General features: G+C 49.2%; 1 protein-coding gene across 2 annotated transcripts; it reads left to right on the top strand.

Annotated features, from left to right (window-relative positions):
* srgap2 (SLIT-ROBO Rho GTPase activating protein 2) lies at window positions 1–27,010 on the top strand. 2 transcript variants are annotated; one of them, XM_056275452.1, is made up of 20 exons: window positions 1–59; window positions 2,113–2,328; window positions 3,249–3,377; window positions 6,035–6,256; window positions 7,567–7,668; window positions 8,623–8,820; window positions 10,723–10,807; window positions 11,369–11,396; window positions 11,700–11,730; window positions 12,505–12,565; window positions 12,850–12,927; window positions 13,617–13,751; window positions 13,855–13,960; window positions 16,206–16,430; window positions 17,562–17,641; window positions 18,259–18,439; window positions 21,247–21,384; window positions 22,023–22,233; window positions 23,390–23,500; window positions 23,605–27,010. In XM_056275452.1, the coding sequence occupies exons 1-20, from the start codon at window positions 33–35 to the stop codon at window positions 24,133–24,135; spliced, it is 2,895 nt and encodes a 964-aa protein (XP_056131427.1). In that variant the 5' UTR covers window positions 1–32; the 3' UTR covers window positions 24,136–27,010. The 2 variants fall into 2 exon arrangements, with proteins under 2 accessions (XP_056131427.1, XP_056131426.1); XM_056275451.1 differs by having other exon boundaries at window positions 18,241–18,439.

Raw genomic sequence — 27,010 nt, 5'->3', positions numbered from 1 at the left:
AGGAGGTGGGCATACAGTTACAAGAGGACCTCATGAAAGTACTCAATGAACTCTATACGGTAAGACAAACACCACATTAATGGACACACACACACACACACTGTTAATACACCATCTTGTGTGAGGTATCATGGTGTATCATACAACATCTTTCACTATTAATAATAAACATAATATCCATCCATCCTTTATCCAAACCGCTTATCCTGCTCTCAGGGTCGTGGGGATGCTGGAGCCTATCCCGCAAACAAACAAACAAACAAACAGACGGATGGATGGATGGATGGATGGATGGATGGATGGATGGATGGATGGATGGATGATAAATAATTACTTTTTACAACAAAGTTACAGAGCATTGAACAACCAAGGAAAATAAAAGATATGGCATTAAGTGTTGGAAGATTGATGAGGTCAGTGAAGATGAATAAAAGACATAGAAACGGTACAGTGAAATGGTAGAAACCCACCTGTTGGGAGCGACAGAAGGAATGCGTAATGGCAACAGGCCTTGCGATTAAAAATACCATAGAAGAAGTGTTTTAAGAGATGATAGTGGGGCATCCAGGTAGCGTGGCGGTCTATTTCGTTGCCTACCAACACGGGGATCGCCGGTTCAAATCCCCGTGTTACCTCCGGCTTGGTTGGGCGTCCCTACAGACACAATTGGCCGTGTCTGCAGGTGGGAAGCCGGTATGTGCCCTGGTCGCTGCACTAGCGCCTCCTCTGGTCGGTCGGGGCGCCTGCTCGGGATAGCGTGATCTTCCCACGCGCTACGTCCCCCTGGCGAAACTCCTCCCTGTCAGGTGAAAAGAGGCGGCTGGCGACTCCACGTGTATCGGAGGAGACATGTGGTATTCCGCGTCCCTCCCCGGATCGGCAGAGGGGGGCGGAGCAGCGACCGGGACGGCTCGGAAGAGTGGGGTAATTGGCCGAATACAACTGGGGAGAAAAAAGGAGAGGAAAAAAATCCAAAAAAAAAAAAAAAAGATGATAGTAACTTTGATAGCCTAAATGCCGCGGGCAAAATCGGTCCAAACAGTAAGGCGACAAAAGCCCGCTTAAATGTGGTCCAGAAGCATGATGGCGCCGTGGTGCCGTCAGATGACCTGGACGACAACATGTGGTAGGCTGTGTGCTTTCCTATCGATTCTACGGTCCTATCGGGTCACTGATGGTGAAAGTGAAGGTCAGCCGTCATCACCAGCTGTCGGTTGCATCGGTCTTCTCACGCTGTCGGATGCGTCAGTGCGATTTAGATATGTCTCGGGAGCCGTGGCAACAAGACCGTGTGTGGGTGGGTGGGTGGGTGGGGGTGTGGGAGGGTGTGTGGGGGCAGTCGTCTAACTGTATAGTTTTACCAGGGTCAAGCCCATAAAAGCAGTCTGATGCTGTAATTATAGTATATAGTAAGAGGCAGAAATAGAGCTAGTCTGACTCATACTGGTGTCATAGACGGACACACACACACACACACACACACACACACACGCACGCACACACACACCACAGACCAGTGTGAGTCTATGGGGAGGAGATGAGCATTAGAACAGAGCATTATAGAGCGTTATAATGACCACCCTGGAGGTGGTCACTCGACAAATGCTGACGCTGCACAGCCTCTCGAAGCCTGTGTTTCGTGTGTTTGATTCGCACAACATCTCCTGCTTCCATGTGCAAGTGTGTGTGTGTGTCTGTGTGTCTGTGTGCGTCTGTGTGTGTGAGTGCACGCAGCGATCCCTGGGAGTGCTGTGGAATGCTAGTGCTGCTAGCCTCTATGGAAGGTGGAGGTTCAGGCATTCCAAGAAATCTGTCTGGTGTCAAGCTCTCAAAGGCATGCGTGGATGGGGGGCGGGGGCGGGTGTGTGTGTGTGTGTGTGTGTGTGTGTGTGTGTGTGTGTGTGTGTGTGTGTGTGTGTGGTGGAGGGGGGGGCAGCAGCTGCAGAGCTCCACCTGGTCCGTGTGATGCCGATGGCTTTAATGCAGGCTGACAGTTTTTGATGCAGAGCCAACCATGCGAGGGGAGAACCACTGGAACGCACACAAACACACACAAAGTCAGGCGAGCGCACACTCTTCACCAAGCTCTTCCCTTCCTCCCTGCCTTCCCAGGTGATGAAGACCTACCACATGTACAACACCGACAGCATCAACGCCGAGTCCAAGCTGAAGGAGGCGGAGAAGCAGGAGGAGAAGCAGATGGGACGCTCCGGTCGCCAAGACGACAAACAGACACCGCGCTCCCCAGACACCCTGGCCAGCATCAAGACGGAGGAGAAGCACGTCCGACGCTCCAGCGTGAAGAAGATTGAAAAGATGAAGGAGAAGGTAGGAACAATGGGGAAGGAGGGAAGGAACGATAAGACGGCTTTCTATCCAACAGGGACCCACACCTGTTGGTGAGGGGCTTTTCTGTGTGTGTGTGTGTGTGTGTGTGTGTGTGTGGTTGTGTGTGTGTGTGTGTGTGTGTGTGGTTGTGTGTGTGTGTGTGTCTTCTCCTGGATCGCCACCTTGTTGTGGTGGAGAAGCTTGCGTGTACCAATGATCCCAAGAGCTATGCCGTCCGGCGCCTGGCTCCTGGTAGGGTCGCCCAAGGGCGGATATGTCAAGGGTGGAGGTTCCAGACGAAGCGCGAGCCAACGAAGACCTCAACAGCGGACCTGGCGGAAGACGATGTCAGTGAAGGCGGATGAAGGCTGCACCAGAGGGTGGTCCCCAATCGTCTTGGTTCTCCACGCCATTGGACTCTGGCCACCCCCCCTGCCAAGGACCGTGTGGTGGCTGCAGGCGGCTCAGCCACGTAAAAAGCTGTCACACACAGGCGTCCTCCTGCAAGGGCCTAGAAGGAGGACAGTCATACTCGACCCCTAGTCACCACTGATGATGATGATGATGATGATGATGGTGTGTGTGTGTGTGTGTGTGTGCGTACACGCTAGCTTATGAATGATGTATGAGAGTAGGACTGGCTTATTACGAAGCTCGTCGACCACAGCTGGGGTCTGTCACGGCGGCGTGGTTCTGCACCACTTAGTACCCTTAATCAATATGTGGCCGTGTTCACTCTAACACCTATCATCTCTCTCCCTCCCTCCCTCCCTCCCACCTTTTCTCCCCCTGTGATCCGTCCTGTGGTTCCCTTTTTCATCGGGATTCCCTTCTTTCATTCTTGAGTGAATCTATTGACCTCTCCCCCTCTCTCCCCCTCCCTCCCTCCCTCTCGCTCTCTCTCTCTCTCGCTCTAACAGAGGCAGGCTAAGTACACAGAGAACAGGCTGAAGGCCATCAAGGCCAGAAACGAGTACCTGCTCGCTCTGGAAGCGACCAACAGCTGCGTCTTCAAGTACTACATCCACGACCTGTCCGACATCATTAACGTGAGTGTACACACGCGCGCCTTTAAATCTGTGTGTGTGTGCATTTGTGTGTCATCATGGCGTGTGCCCACCTGTGTGTGTGTGTGTGTGTGTGTTTGTCCCCGCGTCCCTGCATCTTGTCGAGCGGCGGCCTCTCGGCACATCACACTGCGTTAGCATCAGCGCTTCGCTAACGAGGACCGCTCGCCGGGCTCTCGGCGACGTCGCTGTCCCTCTTCTTCTCCCTTTCCCCCTCCCTCTGCCTCTCGGTGCGGCGCCCGGTGCAGGGCTCGTTGTTTCTAGTTGGCGGCCTGTGGCGGAGCCCCTGGCAAAGACGAGTTAGCTGAAAAACGACGCATCGCTTTTGCTGGCAGGGCGGACCGATAAACCACGGCGTCGCCTTTTCTCATGTCCCGGCTGACGGCGCGCACCTTTAAATCAAAACGGTGTCGCGACGAATAGGCGACGCAGTGTGTGTGCTGGTGTCACGCGTCCCATGTTTCTCGGGGTTCTCACGCGTCCCGGAAAACCTGGAAATGTAAAGACTGGTTTTCCGGTCATGGAAAACACGTGGAAGATGATCAAATGGATCGCATGGCTTGGAAATATTGCTGAGGTTGTGGTAGGTTATGATTAGGTTGTTCAGTGAGGTTATTAAAATCATATTTCGACTGGGATTTGCAGGGATTGCACACTTTTAGCCTGTTTTTTAACTGAGATTGCATATTTTTTAGCCATATTTCTAGCTGCTGAAATTGCAGTGCTTGAGTGGCCGGCTAAAAAGTTGCACGGTCCAAACAGAGGCAGTTGATGTTTCCACTGAATAGTATGTCATTCTGTAGGCAACGGCTGTCGTGGTTATCCAAGCAAAAGCGAGGGGAAATGTCCTAGAACATTTCTTGGTCATTCAAATCAGGAGAGGTTGTCAAGAGAAACGTTTCCTTGAGAACCGACACATTCTCAAACGAGGTTCCTCCCTTCTGAAATCACTCGAGTGCCTCCGCTGGTTCAGGATCAGATCCTATGAGGCTATTCTGCTTTCTGCCTCTCTGGGTTCCACCATCTCCCAGCACCTAAGGTGGGCATCCAACATTGACACCGTCATCAAAAAGGCTCTTTCACTGGGAGTGACGAAGAAGGACAGGATTAGGAAGGAGTATATTAGAGGGACAGCTCAGGTGATGATGGACGGTTTGGAGACAAAGCAAGAGAGGCGGGATTGAGATGGCTTGGACATGTGTGGAGGAGAGATGCTGGGTATATTGGGAGAAGGATGCTGAATATGGAGCTGCCAGGGAAGAGAAGAAGAGGAAGGCCAAAGAGGAGGTTTATGGATGTGGTGAGGGAGGACATGCAGGTGGCTGGTGTGACAGAGGAAGATGCAGAGGACAGGAAGAGATGGAAACGGATGATCCACTGTGGTGACCCCTAACGGGAGCAGCCAATAGTAGTAGTAGTAGTAGTAGTAGTAGTAGTAGTAGTAGTAGAGGATGTACTTTCTCTGCAAGCTCAAGAAATTCAACCTGCCTCGAGAACTGTTGATTCAGTTCTACATTGCAATAATCCAGTCTGTCCTCTGCACGTCCATCACTGTCTGGTTTAGTTCGGCCACCAAACAAGGACAGGATCAGACTACAGCAGACAGTTCGGTCTGTAGAGAAACTCATTGGTGCCAACCTCCCCTTCATTCAGGACTTGTACACCTCCAGACTCGGGAAGGGGGCATGCAGCGTCACTGCAGACCCATCACACCCTGGTCACAACCTGTTCCAACTCCTCCCCTGTGGGGGGCGCTACAGAGCACCGTACCCCAAAACGACCAGATATAAAAGCAGTTTCTTTCCGGGGGCTGTCCTTCAAATGAACACTTACCGCTGTCAAATAAATCCAACCATTTTGTATATAGCTACTGTACTCTACACTGTACATATACTGGTATGCTTAGTCATGTCCATCTACCTCAGGCATGTATGTAAGTAACCTGCTAACATCTATTTCAACATATATTCTCTGCACCACGGCACCTTAACGCCTCAGATTTCACCTGTATAAGTCAATGCTTGTGTATATATCTGAGGATTGTTGTGTTGTAGTGTTATTATTCTATGTTTAGTACACTTGGAGAGCTACAAAATGGAGTCAAATTCCGTGTATGTGCAAACCTACATGGCCAGCGGTGGCTAACCATGTGCCATTTCACTGATAACGTTCTTCCTCTTGGGTTGAAGGGCTGCTAAGTAGTGAAATCACCTGGTGTGGAGTCCGGCTGGAACGAAAACCTGCATACACATGGCTCTCCATGGCACATGGTTAGCCACCCCTGTACATGGCCAATAAACATGGATTCTGATTCCTAGAGGCCACTCATTTCCCCCACTATGACGAAGGTGGAACAAAGAATGTAGAATAAGATACCAAAGCTGACTGAACTTGCTATTCTCCCTTATTAGAAAATTATTTTTCCAAAGAAGGAAGTACCAGAGTAAAGCTGGATTTAGATTTCCTTGTATATTACACTATCGGCATTGAGGATTCTATCAGAGAAAATGTTAACATGCCATGCCAACTCCCCTCTCTTTGTGTGTGTGTGTGTGTGTGTGTGTGTGTGTGTGTGTGTGTGTGTGTGTGTGTGTGTGTGTGTGTGTGTGTGTGTGTGTGTGCGTGCACGCACTTGACAGTGCTGTGACCTGGGCTACCATGCCAGCTTGCATCGTGCCCTGAGGACCTACCTGTCTGCCGAGCTGAATGTGGAGACATCCAAACACACTGGTCTGGAAAGTCTGGAGGGAGCCGCAGAGAGTCTTGAGCCCAACGGGGACAAACAGAAACTGATGGAGACCTATAACAACGTCTTCTGTCCCCCGGCCCGCTTTGACTTCCAGTCCCACATGGGAGACACGGTATGGAGTATGAGGGATTGTGGGAGTATGGATGGTCAAGAGACTGCATAAGGCTATCAGTCTAACAAAAAGAAAAAGATGATTTTGCCTGGTTACACTAGAGATAGAATAGAGACAATAGAGATCGGTGACAAGGTTGTCCCTTGTCTCCGATTCTGTTTGTGATATTCATGGACAGGATCTCAAGGCGCAGCCAAGGTGAGGAGTGTGTCCGTTTTGGGAACCTCAGAATTGCATCTCTGCTCTTTGCAGATGATGTGGTTTTGTTGGCTTCATCAGAACGCGACCTCCAGCGCACACTGGGGCGGTTGGCAGCTGAGTGTGAAATGGCCGGGGTGAGAGTCAGCACCTCCAAGTCTGAGGCCACGGTTCTCTACCGGAAAATGGTGGATTGCTCCCCCCGGGTTGGGGATGATTTGTTGCCTCAAGTGAAGGAGTTCAAGTATCTCGGGGTTCACAAGTGAGGGTAGGATGGAGCGGGAGATTGACAGACGGATTGGTGCAGCATCAGCAGTAATGGGGATGTTGTGCCGGACCGTTGTGGTGAGGAGGGAGCTGAGCCGGAAGGCAAAGCTCTCAGTTTACCAGTCAATCTTCATTCCAACCCTCACCTATGGTCATGAGCTTTGGGTAGTGACCGAAAGGGTGAGATCACGGATACAAGTGGCTGAAATGAGTTTCCTCCATAAGGTGTCTGGGCTCAGCCTTAGAGATAGGGTGAGGAGCTCGGACATCCTGAGGGATCTCGGAGTAGAGCCGCTGCTCCTTCGCGTCGAAAGGAGCCAGTTGAGGTGGTTCAGGCATCTGATTAGGATGCCTCCTGGGCGCTTTCCCTTTGGAGGTTTTTCGGGCATGTCCAACTGGGAGGAGACCCCGGGGTAGACCCAGAACTCGCTGGAGGGACTACATGTCCAATCTGGCCTGGGAACGCCTGGGGATCCCCCAGGTGGAGCTGGAGGGCGTTGCTGGGGAGAGGGACGTCTGGAGTGCCCTACTTAGCTTGCTGCCACCGCGACCCAGCCCCGAAGAAGCGGCTGATGATGAGATGAGATGAGATGAGATGACAATAGAGATATAGGATGCATAAAGCGTATCCACTTGCCATCATGTCTGCTGATTGACTGAAGATAGCATAAAATATTTGTAATATGTACTAAACTTGTTCTAATGGATAGTAAGTACTAAACAGTAAATAGTACTGTTAGTATGCAGTAAATACATTCTGTTTGTATGTAGTACATGGCAGAGTATTTGTGCGACGTGGAGGCCGTGTTGGTCGGGTCTTTCAGCTGTGCTTTGTGTGTTTGCAGATGGGTGTGATGTGCGCTCAGCAGCCGTTGGAGAGCGAGCTGCTCCAGAGGTGTCAACAGCTGCAGTCCCGCCTTTCCACCCTCAAGATAGAGAACGAAGAGGTCAGACGTCCCCTGCCTGCCGCATTATCATGCTAATCCCCCTCTACTTCTCTCCTCCACCTCATCACCCTGTCCTCCTGTGGCTTTACCTGTCATAACTGTCCAACACCTACAGCTCTCTTTCAGCATTCTCTCTCTCTCTCCCTCTCTCTCTCTCTCTCTCTCTCTCTCTCTCTCTCTCTCTCTCTCTCTCTCTCTCTCTCTCCCTCTCTCTCTCTCTCTCTCTCTCCCTCTCTCTCTCTCTCTCTCTCTCTCTCTCTCTCTCTCTCTCTCTCGCTCTCTCTCTCTCGCTCCTGATTCATCTTTCAATTTTTCTCTTTCTGGTGCAATCCATCTGTGCTGTTCTCCCCCTCCTGTCGCCTTCGGTATATCCCTCTAGGTCTAGTCGCAAGGGATTCCCGTTACGTGGAGAGGTCCGGTAATTTGTAATAATTGCAGAGATTGTCCTTAATTTTCATCCCGTGCGAGTGTGTCATGTCTGTAATTTATCAAGTAAAACATTCCGGCGCAAATTGCCCGACCATTATCTCGTGAAGACGGAGGTCCCCCGATAGTAACTGCTATACCTCAACATGGACGTCGATATACAGACATCTTGACAGCTTGAAGTATAGTGAGATGGGCTTGGATGCGTGCAAGTATGAGATACATCCTTCTTTCTGTCCATATGCAGCCCTGTCAGCAACTGCTATTGCTTAATATTTGCTTTGGCACAGGTGAATATAAGCAATTTTCATACTTCGCTTTATCCTGTGCAAATCCGTAGCAAAAAAAAATGCAGGGATCAGGGAATAATTCAATTGCATAGGGTCCCAAGATGAAAATCCCGTGCAAATACAGCTTACGGTAAAACCTCACAGTCACACGAGTGTCATATTTACTCCACCTGCCTGTCACAGCTGTTGTCTCGCACCTCGTCCCGTCTGATTCTTTTGTTTTCACCGTCCGCCCTAGGTGAAGAAGACCATGGAGGCCACTCTGTCCACCATCCAGGACATGGTGACAGTGGAGGACTACGACGTGTCCGAGTGCTTCCACCACAGCAACAGCATGGAGTCGGTCAAGTCCACGGTCAGCGAGTCCTTCCTGAGCAAGCCCAGCCTGGCCAAGCGCCGGGCCAACCAGCAGGAGACCGAGCAGTTTTACTTCACGGTCAGTACCGGTCGCGTCGCCGCGCGGTTTTCTCAATCGACGCGTAGCAGATTCTGCTAGTCGCGGGCCCGTTCAGCGGGGTGGAAACTTCTATGAGACAGATTGTGCTTTTTCGTAGCAAGAGCAAACAAGACAGAGTATGGAAAGAAACCTTCCAATGGCGTTTCCATTAGCATACGGTTTGGCATGGAATGGTTCCAAGCTGAGCTCATTTCTGGGTTTTCGGCGCCATTGGACAACAAACGCGGCCCAGTTGTGCCGGTGGGAGGGCTTACGTAATGACATTGGTATTCAGTGATTGGTTTTATATTCTCGTCACATCCAGTGAGGTTTTTCATTTATTTATGTATTTATTTTGATTGTGATATACTTTATTGATCCCTGTAAGGGAAATCAGGCTCTATATTTAACCCATCCTAGCTGTGTAGCTAGGAGCAGCGGGCAGCCGCCGTGCAGCACATGCAAACTCCGCACAGAGGACGACCTGAGATAACCCCCAAGGTTGGACAACCCCGAGGTTCGAACCCAGGGCCTTCTTGCTGTGAGGCGACAGTGCTAACCACCGTGCCGCCACATCTTGATGCGGTGTTGCTATCCTACAGCAGTGTTATCACATCCTGCGCTGATCCTACAGCGTGTGCTGAAATTGCAACCAGCAGGGGTTTGTTGGTTTTGCTCAGGAAAACAAAACGAAATATGTTTGAATCTGTGTCACGGTCAGTGGAGGAGATGCTGGCGCCAGTGTCACGTGCATTGTGTAGACGGATGGCGCCATTAGTTGTGGTCTTTGTTGTTATTGCATGCGGGACTTCCTAGTGCTGATTTCAGCACCAGTGCTAATGGAAACACAAACGAGAGCCGTGCACGCGACTCCTTGCCAGCACGGCACAGCCTCATTACAGCCTCAGTAGAACAGTGGAAAACAGGTGGGAGCCTCAAAGGGAAACAATAAAAAAAATCTTCAACATTACCCCCCCCCCCACTCATACATGTGTGTGTGTGTATATGTATATATATATATATATATATATATATATATATGTGTGTGTGTAGGGGGGGGGCACGGTGGCACAGTGGTTAGCGTGGTCGCCTCACAGCAAGAGGAGGTAGTCTAACCTTGGGAGGGTCGTCCCGGGTCGTCCTCTGTGTGGAGTTTGCATGTTCTCCCCGTGTCTTCGTGGGTTTCCTCCGGCGGCTCCGGTTTCCTCCCACAGTCCAAAGACATGTAGGTCAGGTGACTCGGCCGTACTAAATTGTCCCTAGGTGTGAATGTGTGTGGGCCCTGTGATGGACTGGCGGCCTGTCCAGGGTGTCTCCCCACCTGCCGCCCAATGACTGTTGGGATAGATGTGTGTGTGTGTGTGTGTGTGTGTGTGTGTGTGTGTGTGTGTGTGTGTGTGTGTGTGTGTGTGTGTGTGTGTGTGTGTGTGTGTGTGTGTGCAGTCTGCAGTGTGTCTCATAGACGCTTGCCAAAATTGTACGGAAATGTGTCTGCCAGTCAATCCGTGAATGTGAAAACTGCACCTCTTTCTTGCTGGTTTGCAGCGACTTGCGGTGGGCTGCCTCAGAAGAAGAAGAAACCGTGAATAACAAGCCGACGCCACCAACCGCTGTACAAAGACAGCGATTCACATTGTCAGTCAACGGCATGATATAGGTTCATGTAATAATGATTATAGGCGTAATGTCAGTGGCCTTTCAGAGACAGAAGATTGCTCGGTATGGTGGCGGCTGATGGAGTGTTGTCCCTACAAGACGTGTACATAAATATATAAATAGCGGAAGGAATGGAGTGAAATGTCGGGATCATTTCCTTTTAAGAGCCTTGCTCTCGATATGTGACGATGAAATGCACACACTGAGAGTTGTGTGTGTGTGTGTGTCTGTGTGTGTGTGTTGTAGAAGCTGAAGGAGTTCTTGGAGGGCAGGAACTTAATCACCAAACTGGAGGCCAAGCATGACCTCATCGAGAAGACCCTGGGGGAGAGTAAGTTTTACTATCAGTGTCCTTCCTCACATACAGACATCCTCCCTTTGTCCCGTGTGTGTCTGTGTGTGTCTGTGTGTGTTTCTGGAGGGTCCCCAGTAGGAGGGGCTTGATAATATAGGGGCCGTGTGCCCAGAGAGCTCCGTTGTATGCTAGGACTCATGAGGACCCATGCTGGGGAGCCAGATGAAGTCTGATGAACACAGAGGGGTTTGTTTTGTGAAGGAGTGTGTGTGTGTCTGTCTGTGTGCGTGTGTGTGGTGCGCTGCAAAGGCTAGGTCACAGTGGCAAAGCTGTATCTGGAGGCAGCTGTGTTCGGTGTCATGGGGCTACTCTTGTTTGAATATATATGTGGACCTCGCTGTCCCACAGGAAGAACCCAAGGTGTGTGTGTGTGTGTGTGTGTGTGTGTGTGTGTGTGTGTGTGTGTGTGTGTACCATGAATTCGGTCTCTCGTCTCTGTTCGTGTCCAGCTGTGGCCGTTTCCTCTCTCACCCACCTCTTTGGCCTCTCGTTACTCTCTCTAAACCCAACACTTCTCCCTCTCTTTCTGTCCATCAGGTCAGAAGACCGACTGTTGCCTTGCCAGGTAGGTGTGGTGAAGGAAGGAAATATTTTCCTCCTTTTCCTCCTCCTCCCCCCCCCCTCTCTCTCTCTCACAACATGTGCTGATACCATAGCAGTGTTTATGCTTAATTTATTGGCGACCAAGGGTATGATTTTCCCCGTTGCTGTTTTTAGTTATTCCCAAAACGTGTGCATGTGTGTCTGTGTATACAAATAGACCGTTACCAGAGTTGTGATTATAAATAGACTCTCTCTGGAGACATAATGATAGAGTTCTCTCCGTTTCTCTCTCTCTCTCTCGCTCTGTCTCTCCTACTCGTCCCAGTGGAAGGAGGAACTCTGCAGTTCGGAAGCAGGTAATTATCTGTCCTTGAAGTGTGTGTGTGTGTGTGTGTCTGACTTCAGTTTTGTAATGCACATCAGCCCCACTCCCCATTACAACAACAGGCACAAAGATGTCAGTACCTGTTTGGTTGTTATTGTCCTTTTCCACGGCAGTCACAATACTTACATTCATGCTCGGGCAGATTTATAATATTCTGAGCTCGTCCTGACAATACGGTAATTGATTAGCGATCAAGACCAGCTCTATCGGGAAAGCCAGTGTGTCTGGCTCCCCCTTGTGTATGAAATGTGCTATGGCCACCAGCTGTGGCCTTCCAGTGAGGACGCTTGTTTGTCCGTTGTGAGTGGTTGTGGGATATGAATCTATTAGAAGCACACCGGGGGTGGCTGTGGAGATCAGTACATTAAAACATCAGTGGCGTGTTATGGCCTCTATTTGCTGGCGAGACCTCGTCGAGATCTCTAGAAGCTCTATAAACAAACAAAGGGAATAGAAAAGGAGCTGTCGCCTAGCAACAGCTGGATACTGCACCCACCCTCTCCCCTCCGCTTCATATCCGTGTCTGATACCTTTTCCTGTGTGTGTGTGTGTGTGTGTGTGTGTGTGTGTGTGTGTGTGTGTGTGTGTGTAGACGTGCCGATGGCATGTTTGTTTGCAGACATATGCAAACACGAAACCTCCCTGACAAGAAGTGTTTCTAGATCCATCTTCAGATTCCTTTTTCCTGTAGGAGTTTAATCCTCCTCTCTCTGTCTCTTCCTCTTTGCCCTCCTCCACCGTTTAGGACTCAGGTCAGGGCATTCCTCTGATGGTGGAGAGCTGCATCCGTTTCATCAGTCGCCATGGTGAGGAAACTCTCCGGCTCCGTGATTGGTTCACAGCATCAGCTGTCCTGAACGCCGATTGGTTCTGTCGTTTTGTCCCAATGTGGTTGTCTCTGGGAAACTGGCACGCCGCTATTATCCTTTCTTCTTTTTTTTAACCTCCGTCACTACCTGAAACTGTGAAGATACAAGATGTTCGAGTCTATTTCTCTACCAGGGATGAGCATCCTGTAATCCAGTATCAATAATGATCTTGAATATTTACTAAAACCTGTGTGTGTGTGTGTGTGTGTGTGTGTCTGTAGGTCTTCAGCATGAGGGTATCTTCAGAGTGTCAGGCTCTCAGGTGGAAGTCAATGATATCAAGAACGCCTTTGAAAGAGGTAAGACTACACAACCGGTGTACGATATCCAAGGCTCAGCGTTTCCGGTTTTTATTTTTCAAAGCCATCCAGCGTGCCGAATTTCGCCACAAGAGGTCACCGTTACATAACCTCACATGAACAGGAACAACTTTTGGATCTGCGTAAACATAAAATCAGTGTGAAAATCGGCAAAAACTGCAAACGCTGAGCCTTGACAATATGACATTATAGTCGCAATTGTCTTTAAAGCGTCTGTGACGAGTTTTTCCACAGATTATTCATCAGTCTCAGTTCAGTTCTGATGCCTCACACCATCAGTGAGAAGGTTAGATATTGCTTTATAACGATTCCAAATACTCGTCCCTGGGTCGGACTCACAGTAAAATCCGAGGAAACGATTCCCAGCACACAGATTTAATAACATGGCCGCAGTTAAGAGATATAGTACCTCATTGCTGTTGTTCTCAAAACGCCACTACATCCCTTTAGTCTTGCCCGCAAAACAAGTACACAAGCTACGAGTTGGGGAGTTTAGATCCGAGAGGTGATGCTTGCGCAAAACACTAATACCGCTTTTGTCCACAGGGGTGCGCAATGTCAACAAAAATCCGAAAGTCCTTGTAGCGGCTTTAACTACTGGTTCAGATTCTTGGCTTGTCCCTGTCCTCATTCCCTCCCTTTCCTTCTTTTCTCGCTTCTGGTTGTAGGGGAGGATCCTTTGGCGGGGGACCAGAATGACCATGACATGGACTCCATTGCTGGGGTCTTGAAGCTCTACTTTAGAGGACTTGACCAGGCCCTTTTCCCTAAGGAAGTCTTTCACGACCTCATATCCTGTGTCTGTGAGTGTCATTTCCTCTGTTTGTTTTTGTTGTACATGTTTGTTTGTGTGTGTGTATTTGTGAGTATGACATGAGTTGTGTCATCACGTGTCTTCTCTTCCAGCGATGGAGAGCCTTCAAGAGCGGGCGGTCCACATCCGGAAGGTTCTTCAGTCTCTGCCCAGCAAAACCCTCATCATCATGAGATTCCTCTTCGCCTTCCTCAACCAGTAAGTTGCAGAAAAGACGCACACAATTGGGCAGAAAAAAAGGGGGGGGGACGATTGAAAATGATGGACAAAACAGCTTTGCTATCAATAAAGGTACTTTGTGAGTCAGGAAATAACAGCTCTACCCCAACACGACTGGCAAGCGTGGTTGCTGCAACCCTGGACACCAGTGTCCCTACAAGCACATGACCGACAGCACTTTTGGGAAATGAGAAGGGGAAATACTCAAACCACTTCCTGTAGAACTGCACATAGAGATGATCTTCAGCGCCGGGAATGAAAACATCCAGAGGGAAGTATACTCAAGGCTCGGCATTTTCGGTTTTTATTTTTTTCAAAGCCATCCAGCATGCCGAATTTTGCCACAAGAGGACACTGTTACATAACCTCACACGAACAGGAACAACTTTTGGATCCGTGGGAACATGAAATGCGGGTGAAAAATCGGGGTATTCTTCGGTGAAAATCGGTAAAAACTGAAAGTGCTGAGCCTTGGGTGTACTTTAATTTAGGTCGGTGGCTATGCTAAAAACCATTTACACCTGCAAAATTGCCCCTCTTATTTTTTTCCTGGTCTAGTTTAAATGCTCGCATCTTATTGTGGCAATTTTAAACATTTTTTGTTGCATGTATCTAGCACTCAATACACATGTAGAAGGAAGATTTTTTGTTTTTCGATGCATTGATTTCACAACACACACACACACACACATTCAGTCCATCCTCAGAATCCAGGCCAAACCCTCCAGTAAACAGAGACTTTGTAAAGGGGGGATACGGGAGGGAAAGAGCACGATAAAGAAATGGTGTGTTGGTGAGTTGTAACCTGACACTCCAGGGTGAGCGGAGCGGCCCCAGAAACCTCTGCTGAAGACAGACGGGGGAGCTTCTGCTTTTGGTTAAGTGATTTACGCTGACCCCCGGCACTCTCGCTTCTTCTTTTCTCATGCGCACACACATCAACACACCCGTCATCCTTCTTTGTCACACCCCTGTAGTCCAGTCCCAAGGTGAGGTATGGACCCCGGCTGGTTTAGGCATTACTATCTGACCTCCTGTAAATCCTCCTCTCAAAGCCAGCTCACATGGTGGGAGTTACAGAGGGAATACACATGTTGTAGGGATAACGCCACTTTAGCAGCCATGATACTGAGCGGTCTTCTGTGTCGTCCCCTGGATTGTGTATGAACAGTCCATGAATTTACTGTCTTCCGTGGCATCTGCTAAAATAACTGTGTAGTGTTGTTATTCGCATTGTCTTAGACAGTGTAGTCTGCTTTGATACAGCCCACCAAAGGTGGCGGCAAATCAGCTAGTAAGTTCAGAGAGAGAGCAAGAGAGATGAGAGAGGCAGAGAAAGAGCGAGAGAGACCGAGAAAGAGAGAGAGAGAGAGAGAGACCGACAGAGAGAGAGAGAGAGACCGAGAGAGCAAGAGACCGCGAGAGAGATAAGAGAGGCAGAGAAAGAGCGAGAGAGACCGAGAAAGAGAGAAAGACTGGGAGAGAGAGTGACAGAGAGCAAGAGACCGACAGAGAGAGATGAGAGACCGAGAGACCAAGAGACCGAGAGAGAGAGAGAGAGAGACCGAGAGAGCAAGAGACCGACAGAGAGAGATGAGAGAGACCAAGAGAGCAAGAGACCGAGAGAGAGAGAGAGAGAGAGAGAGACCGAGAAAGAGAGAGCGAGAAAGAGACTGGGAGAGAGAGTGACAGAGAGCAAGAGACCGACAGAGAGAGATGAGAGACCGAGAGAGCAAGAGACCGACAGAGAGAGATGAGAGAGAGCGAGAGAGAGACCGAGAGAGCAAGAGACCGACAGAGAGAGATGAGAGAAACCAAGAGAAAGATGAGAGAGAGAGAGAGAATCATGTTTGTTGGCCATGTAGGTTTGCACATACATGGAATGTGACTCCGGTTTCGTGGCTCTCTCGGTGTACTTATCAGAATAACAACACTACAACCTTCAGATATATACACAAGGACTGACTATATACAGGTGAAATAAGAGGTGAAAAGGCTCAGTGGTGCAGAGAATATATCAGAGATGCTGAAATAGATGTTAGCAGGGTACTTACATATACATGCCTGAGGTAGATGGTACCAGTATCCAAACAATATACTGGTAGAGAGAGAGCGAGAGAATTGTAATGTTTCACTTTAATATGTGGATGAGGGCAGGTAGCAACAGTGAGAAAATGTCCACTCATCTCCCTCTACTCTTCCTCTTCCTTCTTCTGTCCCCCAGCCTGTCTCAGTACAGCGAGGACAACATGATGGACCCATACAACCTGGCCATCTGCTTTGGCCCCACGCTGATGTCCGTCCCCGAGGGCAACGACCAGGTCTCCTGCCAGGCCCACGTCAACGAGCTCATCAAGACCATCATCATCCACCACGACGCCATCTTCCCAGGGCCACAGGACCTGCAGGGCCCCGTCTACACCATCCCAGGAGCCGGCGACGACTTCTGGTAGAGAGCGAGCGAGAGAGAGAGAAAGAGAACAAGAGAGCAAAAGAGACAGAGAGACAGACAGAGAGACAGACAGAGAGAGACCAATCAGCTGTATCGGGGACTGGGGGGACAGGACATGGGGCCCCAACCACAGGGGGAGGTGAAAAAAAGGGGGGGGGGGTTTCTCAGCCAGACATTTATCTTACTCTAGAGGGCCGTGAGACAGCGAGGAGGAGGAGGAGAAAGAGAAAGAAGGGTATAGGTCCAAAGGGATTGATTTAGGAGGTGCTGCGGAGCGATGGGGGCTCAGGTTGTCTGTTCTGGTCTGAACCGTGGTGATGGGGGGTGGGGTGAGGATCAGCTTACCCTGTTTCACATGGGAGATTAATGGACCGCCTGACCACACCAGCCTGGGACAGTCTGACGAAGTCCAGTCACACACACACACACACACACACACACACACACACACACACACACACACACACACACACACACGGCCGTCTCATGGACACAACAACCAAATTCCAGTTCCTCTGTAACAAAAGGCCAATACGAGGTGTTTCTGCAACCACAGCCCACCTCCATCTTCTGTTATCACATGAAGTCAAGCACAAGTCACACTCTCAACAGCAGCGGCGGTCCCCCGTCTCTGCCGTAGGTGGCGTGACGGAGTAGATTATGACGCTGGCACCGCCGGGCTTTCATGCTGTGGGCCAAGTTCTGGTTTTCATAACACATCAAAGCTGAGCAGAGGAGAGCTCATCCCACACACACACACTCTCTCTCTCTCTCTCTCTCTCTCTCTCTCTCTCTCTCTCTCTCTCTCTCTCTCTCTCTCTCTCTCTCTCTCTCTCTCTCTCTCTCTGTCACACAAACATGAGCGCCAAGGAGGGCGTCCCATTCTGAACAAAAATGATATCACAGTGACCATTGAGGTTTTCGCTAGGCAGTGGTTATGATCTCAGTGCCGAGCGCCGCCGGGGTGTGTGTGACTCGCTGTGTTCGGCTGCATAGGAGAATATGAGGTCAGGCTCTGAGTCATCGCCATATGCTGTCATTCATCCGGAGAACGGGCATATCAGTTCTGTGTCTTCAAAAGCCTCCTCTCTCTCTCTCTCTCTCTCTCCTTCTGTGTCTCTGCCACAGCGACAGTCCTCACTGTGAGCCCCCCCTGGTGGACGAAGCTGCTCCTGACACCATCTCGGTCACCCGCAACAGTGATGATGGTATATGGCACACACACACACGTCAGCTGCTCCTGCTTCTAGCACTAAAAGCTTCACTGAGTTTTCTTTCCTCACCAGCCTATGGCATGGACCCTGCTTTACTTGGACCTCTGTGCTTATTTAGACTTTACTGTGCTTTTGGCAATAACCTTTCAGATCACTCTACACCAGGGATAGGCAGCATGGTCCAGAAAGGGTCCGGTGTGGGTGTGGGTCTTTGTTCCAACCAAGCAGTTACACACCTGATTCTGGTAGTCAACCAATAGTCTTTGCTAAGGACCTTGATTTGTAGACTCAGGTGTGTAACTCCTTGGTTGGAACAAAGACCTGCACCCACGTCGGACCCTTCTGGACCATGTTGCCCATCCCTGCTCTGTACTGTACATGCTGCCTGTAATGTGTTTATCTTGCTGCTTTTTTGAGCAACCTGTAAGCAAATTAAGCATCTATTTTATCACCCGACAGCACAGCGCTAACATGCTAGATGCTAATCTGGCTTCCCTTCTTTCCTGCCCCCCCCCCTCTCCCATTTGTCCTGCCTCTGCCTCTCTGTCACACCGCGTCCCGGTCTGTCCGTCCACCCTTTCTCTGAATCTCAGGCTCCTTGGCTGTTTCAGAGTCTGACCCCATCGAGGCCATCGCCCGGTTCGACTACTCTGGCCGAACCAATCGGGAGCTCTCGTTTAAGAAGGGCGCCTCTCTGCTCCTGTATCAGAGAGCCTCAGATGACTGGTGGGAGGGACGACACAACGGAGTGGATGGACTGGTGCCGCACCAGTACATTGTGGTCCAAGACGCGTAAGACATGCAACATATACACACACACACACACACACACACACACACACACACACACACACACACACACACACACACACACACACACACACACACACACACACACACACACCAGTGATAAGTGACCGAAGAGCATGAAATATGAAATGCAGCTTCCTTTGTCCATGTTACGGTGCAGCCTGAAGAAAGATTTTGGTGCTGCTTTTTTTGTTCTTGCATCCATTTTACAATGTCCTCTTCCTGCCGCCCAAGTAGAATTTTAGTTACGTATATCAACAGCCTGTAGTCGGCTCACGCAATCAGATATCGCGTTTTAACACGAGAGTCAATCAGGGATCATAACATTGCATGCGTTTTGCTCTGCTGCCCGACTCTGAACCTTTGCTCAGTTGAGACGACGACAGAAAAACCCCCTACATTGAAACAGCTAATTAAAAATGAGCTCATTTCTGTTTTTTTGAAACGTCAGGTTTCCATTCTCGTCCGTCGGGTGTAGCAATTACTGCAACATTCACCCACTTTGTCGAAACTTGAACTTTAAAGGGTAACCGTACACCTGAGTAAGTTTTGTGACGCGATGAGAATCTATGGCTTCATTTCAATGGAAGACATCAGTCCAGGGCGAAACCCTGTTTCTTTGTGAACATAATATCTGCATTTCCTGTTAATACATTTCCCGTAGTGAACAATATCACCCCCTGCCGGTTAAACTCTGTCATAGGTATCCAGTCCTACACATTTATATGTCCCAAGTGCTTCAGTCCGCGAGGTTGGGCGCAGCACGCTGTGACAATTACCCATGCAGCCAGTATAAGAGAAGCAGCCAGCCAGGCACGCAAGGCAAAATGGAGGAAAAGTTACGTGTGTGTCAGTCTCTCTAATACAGTCTGTAATACCCAGAGACTGGGCCGTAGCAGATTTTATTTGGGTAGCTAAATAAATTTGCATAATTTCTTCCATAGCCTTACATTTAACAACTTAGGTCTGCAGTACACGTTTTTGAGCTTGTTGGTAATTCTACCACACTCACGGTTTCTGCCAGAAATAGACTAAATAGACTGAATGCTGCACCTGATTGCGCTCCCTTCTTGTACACCGGACTGGAATGCAATAATAAAAACCAAGCAGGCTCACCTATCACATTAACAAGGTGTAAGTAAAATTAATAGGCACAATTGGATATTTGGAGTAGGCCTAAAAAGATGATATTCAGGATCATTAAATATCACATAATGGGCCTAATGAGATTTGATACAGAATAGACCTTATGTGGTTAACAAATTGATTATTGACTGCTCCAATTGATTGATTGAATGATAAGAAAAGCGTTTGGATTACTTCAAAATCAAACATTGAAAATATTGCGCCTCATACTAAAAACAAAAATGGGTGCAGCCTCAAAAATTTGATTTCCACAATACAAATAAAATCTATTTTGCATATTCAGCATTTACAGTTGGGCAAATCTAATTACACTCACACAAACAGTACTGGCACAAACTATAGGTAATAGTTGCTGAGTCCCTCAAGCCCGTCCCTCTCCCTCTCGTCTTGAAGAAAGAAGTAGTACCAAATATTTTATAATTTAGGTGTCGTGAAAATATGTGCGCCGTACATAACAGGGTAGGACTTTGTTATAGCAGCTTTCAGTGTGCAAACGGTATCTTTTACCCAACTCTCAGCTCACTGGCTTAACATATTCTTCATATATCTTATAATTCCTCTTTTTTCTCCGTTAAAGGGTTTTCTTTAGCGAGTTGTTCCTTATCCGATGCGAGGGTCCAAGGACAGGATGTTGTGTTGCTGTAAAGCCCACTGAGGCAAATTTGTAATTTGTGACAATGGGCTATACAAATAAAATTGATTTGACTTGACTATCCTTCACAACCGGTCTCAGGTCACTAGTTAGCGAGCTGAACATTGGGCCGTGTTGCAGTTCAGTGAGTGGGACTCTACACAGTCGGAGCTCCAGTCAAGCGCTGAATGATTCGGTGAATGACTCTTCTGAACAAATATTTTTAATGAGCTGATTCTAATGATTCAGTACACTGAAAAGAATTGCTCTGCCCATCACTATCACTGAGCGGAGCACTTGTCCAAGAAACCCCGTGTGTCAGACTCGCTTTTTTGAGTTAATAGAGCATTGGTTATCATGAAAAAAAGGTTTCAAAATTTTAGAATTGCCATATTTTAAAGATGTAATCAAGTAATCCTTGACGATGTAACTATAATCTAGTTACTTATTTTTGAAATCTGATTACGTAATCCCGATTACATGTAATCCGTTACTAGCCAATATTGCATAATAAATGCTGAGGTTTGTATAATGAAAATTCAATAAACACATTGTTCAAATATATATATATATATATATATATATATATATATATATAGTCTGTCAGAATTCCCTGAATTGTACAACGCAAGTTTACGCTTGTATCGAGACCTCGGGAGGAAAGCCCTATCTTGGAAACACGTTTCCAACCAAGTAGACATATCAGGGACAGATTCGTCTGTTTGCAACAATAACATGGCGAACCTGTCCTGCTAGAAGATTTGAAAACTCCGCCTATTTTGCTCTGTCCTCCGCGCTGAACCCAGCGATGAGCACAGCACGAATCGCCTTGTCTGAAAGCCCCATATCTACTGCATTTAGCTGTATACTAGTACTAACCAGTAGAGGTCGGTTTATGATAACACTCCACAAGCTATGTTTTCCAAGTTATTTTAGACCGGACACCTCAAAGTGTTGATTGTATCCCGGACAGTTTGTTGTAGTAATGAGTGATTTTACTGGGTTGTTTCAGGTCTGACGGGGGCCGTGGTAGTCCTAAACCTGATGTGGAGTCCAGGGACTTGCTGGAGGAGAGAGTGTCCACTAGGGGCAGTGCTGCCTCGCCTACTGGAGCCCACGTAGCTGACATCTACCTGGCCAACCTGAACAAGTGAGGCTGTACAAACACAATCACACATAGCATTCTGTAGTTGCTCCTTTGTATGCTATATTATGTTGATGTGCCGGTCGCCTGCAACCCCCCCACCACCACCACCACCGCCCACCCAAGTATTAAAATGTAATGACTCTAGCACAGGAAATGTGTCAAAAAGGAGCGCTACCAAAGACAAATGTCAAATATAGAGGAGACAGCGATCGGGGTTCAACTGTAAAACTAAACAGCGTTTAATTAGGTTTAATTGAACATTTGAGCTGGATTGGTATGTTGCTCAGTATTACTGTTGGTGTTTGCTGACATTGTTGAGCGGTGTTCTTTCTCCAAGATACCCACACTACTGGATTATCTGGTGTTACATCAAAGTCTGTGACTGTCAGAAATTGTGACTTGCACTCAAGATGTTCAATGTTCAAGATTAAGGCCATTTCGCGTGGCGTGCTGGGATCCGCAGTATGAGGACAAGCTGTTGTTTGCCCCAGATGATGCCAAATCCAAGAAATTAAGAATCTAATTTTGTGACCTAAGCACTGACCAACTCCTTAAACTTTTTATAGTCAGTTGAAACAAAGATGGTCTTGTATAGATAATGGATGACAGATAATCTTACTGAAATTCTCCTTCTTCTTCAGGATGAGGAAGCGCCCAGAGCCCGGCAGCATCCGTAGAACGTTCCGTGGATCAGAAAGTGAGAGTACCAGTCCAGGAGCCACCGGAGGAGGCGTGAGAACGACTTCTCTGCCTGTAGGGGGCGCCTTGGTGAAGGAGAGCACTGACAAACGGCCCGTCAGCGCTCACAGCATCCTTAACTCAGTCACACGCCACTCTTCTCTGAAAACCAAGGTACTGGCAGCCAACAAAGCACCGTGTTTATATTTCACGACACCAAAAGTTAATGCACCGAATTTAATTAATTTATCTATTCTATTCAGCAAGAAGGTCCTGGGTTCGAACCCCAGGGTTGTCCAACCTTGGGGATCATCCCAAGTCGTCCTCTGTGTGGAGTTTGCATGTTCTCCCCGTGTTTGTGTGGGTTTCCTCCCACAGTCCAAAGATGGTCAGATGAATCTGCTGTACTAAATTGTCCCTAGGTGTGTGTATGTGTGTGTGTGTGGGCCCTGTGATGGCCTGGCGGCCTTTCCAGGGTGTCTCCCCGCCTGCCGCCCAATGACTGCTGGGATAGGCTCCAGCATCCCGCGACCCTGAGTTGGATAAGCGGCTCAGATAATGGATGGACATCTATTCTAATGGTGCACTGATATAAGTGCTGGCTGATACCAATTTCCTGTTATTGAGAAAAGACATTGGCCAATACCAACTCTTTGGTGGTTCTGCTTCCACAAATTCTATGTTCAGCTGTTTGAAATCTTGCCATTCTAGAAATAAAACAATTTTAATTGCACAACTTTAAAGAAATGCAAGGGAGCTAGATGTTTACTCTTTGATATTTCTTCACATTCGTCCGTTCCTGAAATACAGACAAAGTTCTTGGTTACAAATGCAGACTCAAACAGAAAGCAATTTTCCCACTTCAACTGGTTACTGTACTCTGTACTCTGTATACAGTGAGGCTCACAGTTATCTCCTTAATGTCGACCGCAGACTACTTCGTAAGTGTATGGGGTGGATTTTTCTTCGCCATCAAAAACATCTTTGCTTTCTCACACCTCCAGTCCACAGGCCACAAAGGGTGAAGGTTAAGAACCTAACCTCACACCCTCTTACCCTCAGTACAGGTGCTCCTCAGGGCTGTGTTCTCTCCCCCTGGCTCTTCTCACTTTACACCACCCACCTCACATCCACGGATAGCTCTGTGAAAATAATAAAATACGCAGACGACACAACCATTGTAGGCCTCATCTCCAGCAATGACGAAACCCAGTTTTATTAAGCGGATACTGATTACTGGCTGGTACGTGCGTGCATCCCTTGTTTATTGCATTTGTTAAAGGCCATAGAGTGCTGCCAACTTTAACTTGCGGCTGTGACGACCGTTTAGGTGGAGAGCCCGCAGCTACGTAAGACGAACACAGCTGGACGCTCCAAAAGTTTCAGCAACCACAGACCGCTGGAGCCCGAGGTCATCGCCCAGGTGGACCACAGCTCACAGGTGCCACTCTCCGTTCTTTTCAGCACCTCCCTTCCGCTTTACCGTTCACGTTTATCCGAGCTGATTTTTACTGTGTACACCTACTTACTGTGTGTGTCTGGCAGGACATCGAGGCGGCGATGAGCTCTGCCCTGAGCGAGCTGAGGGAGCTGGAGAGGCAGAGTACCTCCAAACACACGCACGCCCCCGACGTGGTCCTGGACACGCTGGAGCAACTGAAGGGGGTGTGCGGCGGCAGCGGAGGAGGTGGAGGAGGAGGAGGAGGAGCATCGGAGCCCTCCAGCCCCCTCCACTCCCGTCTGCTGCGGGACAGCGAGGGGAGCTCGGCGCATGCCCACCCGCTCCAGCGGAGCGCCTCGTCTGCCAGCGACATGCCCTCCTCTTTCCGCCCGGCCAAGAGCCAGCCCCGGAGCCCGCTGCCCTCCACCACCTCCCCCTCCCTCTCCTCCTCCCTCTCTTCCTCGGTGCCCTCTTTCAGGGAGCCCCGCCCCCCGGCCACGCGGCCCAAGCCCGTGGTGTTCCCAAAGAGCGGCGGGGGTGGCAGTCCCGCCATGGGCTCCCCGACCTCCACGGCGCCCCCCACGCCCCCTCCGCCGCCCCCGCCTCAGCCGAACAACAAGTCCTGCCCCGCCTAGGGCCTCCCGAGCGCCGCTCTGTCCCCAAATCTGAACTCATATACACACACAAAACACAACAATAACAAAAAAACAACTCTCAAGTAATTCTGCCATCCCGTTTGATTGACACTGCTCTTCTGCCCCGCCCCCCCCCCCCCCCGTTGCTGAAAGCACTTCACTAATTCCAAATAGGACCACCTAACTCCCCCACCTGCATGTAGCGGTCACTTCTCAGTGTCCAGGTGAATCACTTGACTTCCTTTTCCCCCTCTGAGCTGTGATGGGTCTTCGTTCTCTGCCCACCCTGGCGGTCCCCGATCCCTTACAAATCTTAACGTGGAGCCTCGGCGAGCGAACCTCCTCAACGGGACGCCTCTCTTCTGGCGGCCTGGACTCGGCGGATGCCCACATAAGGGAAACGGGACACATCCAGACCTGCAGCCACTTGGAGCCTAATACATACACTAGTTTGTGATGCTTGAGAGTGCGTTTGTGTTGGTGTGCGAGAGTGTTGCTTATTTTTTACACACGGATCTGAGTGAGGAACGAAGAGAACTATTTAAATATGTATAGTAGGTGGGACAAATGTTGTTTTTGTTTTGTTTTGTTTCCCCCCCCCCCCTCCGATGCAGGGCAGGAATAGGGTGTTCGATTCCTGAGGTCAGACTGTGAAACGCTAACCTTAAATCTCTCGCCTCACAAACTCGACACACTGACTCGGTGATTTCCAAACCAAAAAAAAAAGGCAGGAGAGACAGTTTGGACGTGTATAAAAAAAAAATGGAAAGAGGCGAAAGTGACGAGGGGCTCGCTCCGTTGAAGCCGGGGCGGGAAAAAAAAAATCGATCCACAGATCTCGCGCCTCCTCGAACGTCCTCCGCCCAAACTCAGCACAGCAGGGGAGTCGTTCGGTAATATCGTCACTGGCACCGCGGCAGGAAGTCTGAACCTGTAGCAATAAAGACAAAAAAATACAACCTGTCAAGACGGAGGCGTCGCCTCGTGGGTCTCTCGCAGCTTTTGCTTCTTCGTAGGAGACCTTCGAAACCCAGCATTTATATATGTAATGTTGGAACGTAACCCACACACACGGATACCCCCCTCCTCCACCACCACCACCCACCCCCCTCCCCCCCTCCGGGAAGGTTGCGTGTGTGTGTGTGTGCTGGCGTTCGGTGGCAGCTATACGCTTTTTCAGGTTCTCCTCGCATGCCGGTGCCGCAGGGCGGCGGCCTCGGTTATGGCGACGTCCTCGACACCGCAGGCCTGTCCACGCAGCTATGAGACCCAGTCGCTATACATAGAACCAAGTTATAACTCGCTCTTCTGTCTATACGCTTAGAACTTAACAGGAAGAAAAAAAATATGTTTTTTATCGATTTAACGGTGTGTATGTTCGTTTGATAATCACGGCGATAACTGGAAGCACGGAGCCCAGGCTCCCTCCCCCTCTCCCCCCCCTCCCCCCTCGCCACGAGTGTTCAGATAGAAGCACAACCGACCGCCTCATGCGACGCATTCTTAAACATTAAGACTGCTTTTATTATCACTCTTCCAGGTGTTTATTAATGCTCAGCATATGTAACGATAATATGTTGAACTGTCAGGGTGCGAGCACGGTTGTACGTATGAGTGTATATGCATGTATGTTCTGTGCACATTCACGTCCGGGTGTGAACCGCCTGCCCCCCGCCCACACATCCACCCACAACCACCCCCACCCCCACCTGTAGTGACGTTATCTTCGGGTATACCTCTGCTCATAAAGGGAACCAGCCAACAGCTGCTGGGACACACGGGAAGGAAATATACAGTCTTATCAAAGCTGTGCAATGGCGGCAGCCTTCAGTGTACGCACACCCGTGCACATGTGACCGGATGGAGGAAGAACAACAGGTGGTGCAAAAAAATGTTTCCCCCCGCCCGCCTTCTGTCCACTCACGGCCGTACCAACACCAGTGACCGACCAGCTTCCTCCGCAAAGAGGAATTCTCCTGAACTCCTCGAGGAACGAAACCCCCCGTGAACTCCCAAGAAACCCGCAGTGGAGAACTGAGTTGGCGGGGAGAATTTTTTTGCTTTGGCTTTCCTCTTGCCTGCCACATCGCTTCTCCTCAAGACCCGGTTAAAACGAGACGGGGAAACGGCCTCTTACACTTGAATGGATTGAGGTCGGGGAGATCACTCTCGCCAGCGCCGACACCGCTTCAGAATTGCACCTTGTCGGTTTAAGAAATTGGAAAAACTCCCGTCTTTTCTTTTTTTTAGGTAGCCAATTACTGCTTTGCCAAAGTCCATCTACAGTCTGTCCAACTCGGGCTTTTAGATCTCTTGCCCACCAACGCTCATTTTCTCCTGCTCCTTTCTGCCCCCTGGTTCATTTCCCCTTCCGCATGCCCCTTCCTCTCCCCCGGGTAAACCTAAATGAATTCATTCCTATATGCTCCCTACCTGGTCATGGGTCACAATTGTAAAGGTTATTTTTTATTCTGTATACTGTATGTGTATTACCTGATATATCTGTGTTGCTGTTACCTCATCATGACAACTGGAGGGATTGTGCTTGTGATTGCAGTGAGTGAAGTGCAAAGACATTGACTCTTCTTATGTGTGTGTACACACACACATACACACACACACACACACACACACACACCCGGGTGGTTGGTGTGTTTTGTCTCAGCTGTGCTGTGAAGGGGGTGGGACCATCTTGTTCCACGCCGCCCCCTCGGTTTTTGATCCCCAATCAATCATTGTGCACTTGAATGGCTTGGCGTGTGTGTGGACTGACCGAGTGGCGTTGATTTGTTTTGTCCTAATGGAATATTGTTAAATATGCATTTTTGTGTCCATCGAAAAACTAGAAAAAAAAAACAAAAAAAAAAAAAAACAA

The sequence above is a fragment of the Lampris incognitus genome, chromosome 2 (assembly GCF_029633865.1).
Source record: "Lampris incognitus isolate fLamInc1 chromosome 2, fLamInc1.hap2, whole genome shotgun sequence".
NCBI lineage: Eukaryota > Metazoa > Chordata > Actinopteri > Lampriformes > Lampridae > Lampris > Lampris incognitus.
The sequence above is the reverse complement of the archived record's forward strand: the minus strand, read 5'-3'. Positions and strand labels throughout refer to the sequence as shown.

Excerpts from the sequence above, each read along its gene's own strand:
- srgap2 (XM_056275451.1), top strand. The coding sequence starts at position 33 with ATGAAAGTACTCAATGAACTCTATACG. Across the intron at positions 11,731-12,504 it reads ACTCTGCAGTTCGGAAGCAG|GACTCAGGTCAGGGCATTCC; the intron begins GTAATTATCTGT and ends TCCACCGTTTAG. Across the intron at positions 13,752-13,854 it reads CGACCTCATATCCTGTGTCT|CGATGGAGAGCCTTCAAGAG; the intron begins GTGAGTGTCATT and ends CTTCTCTTCCAG.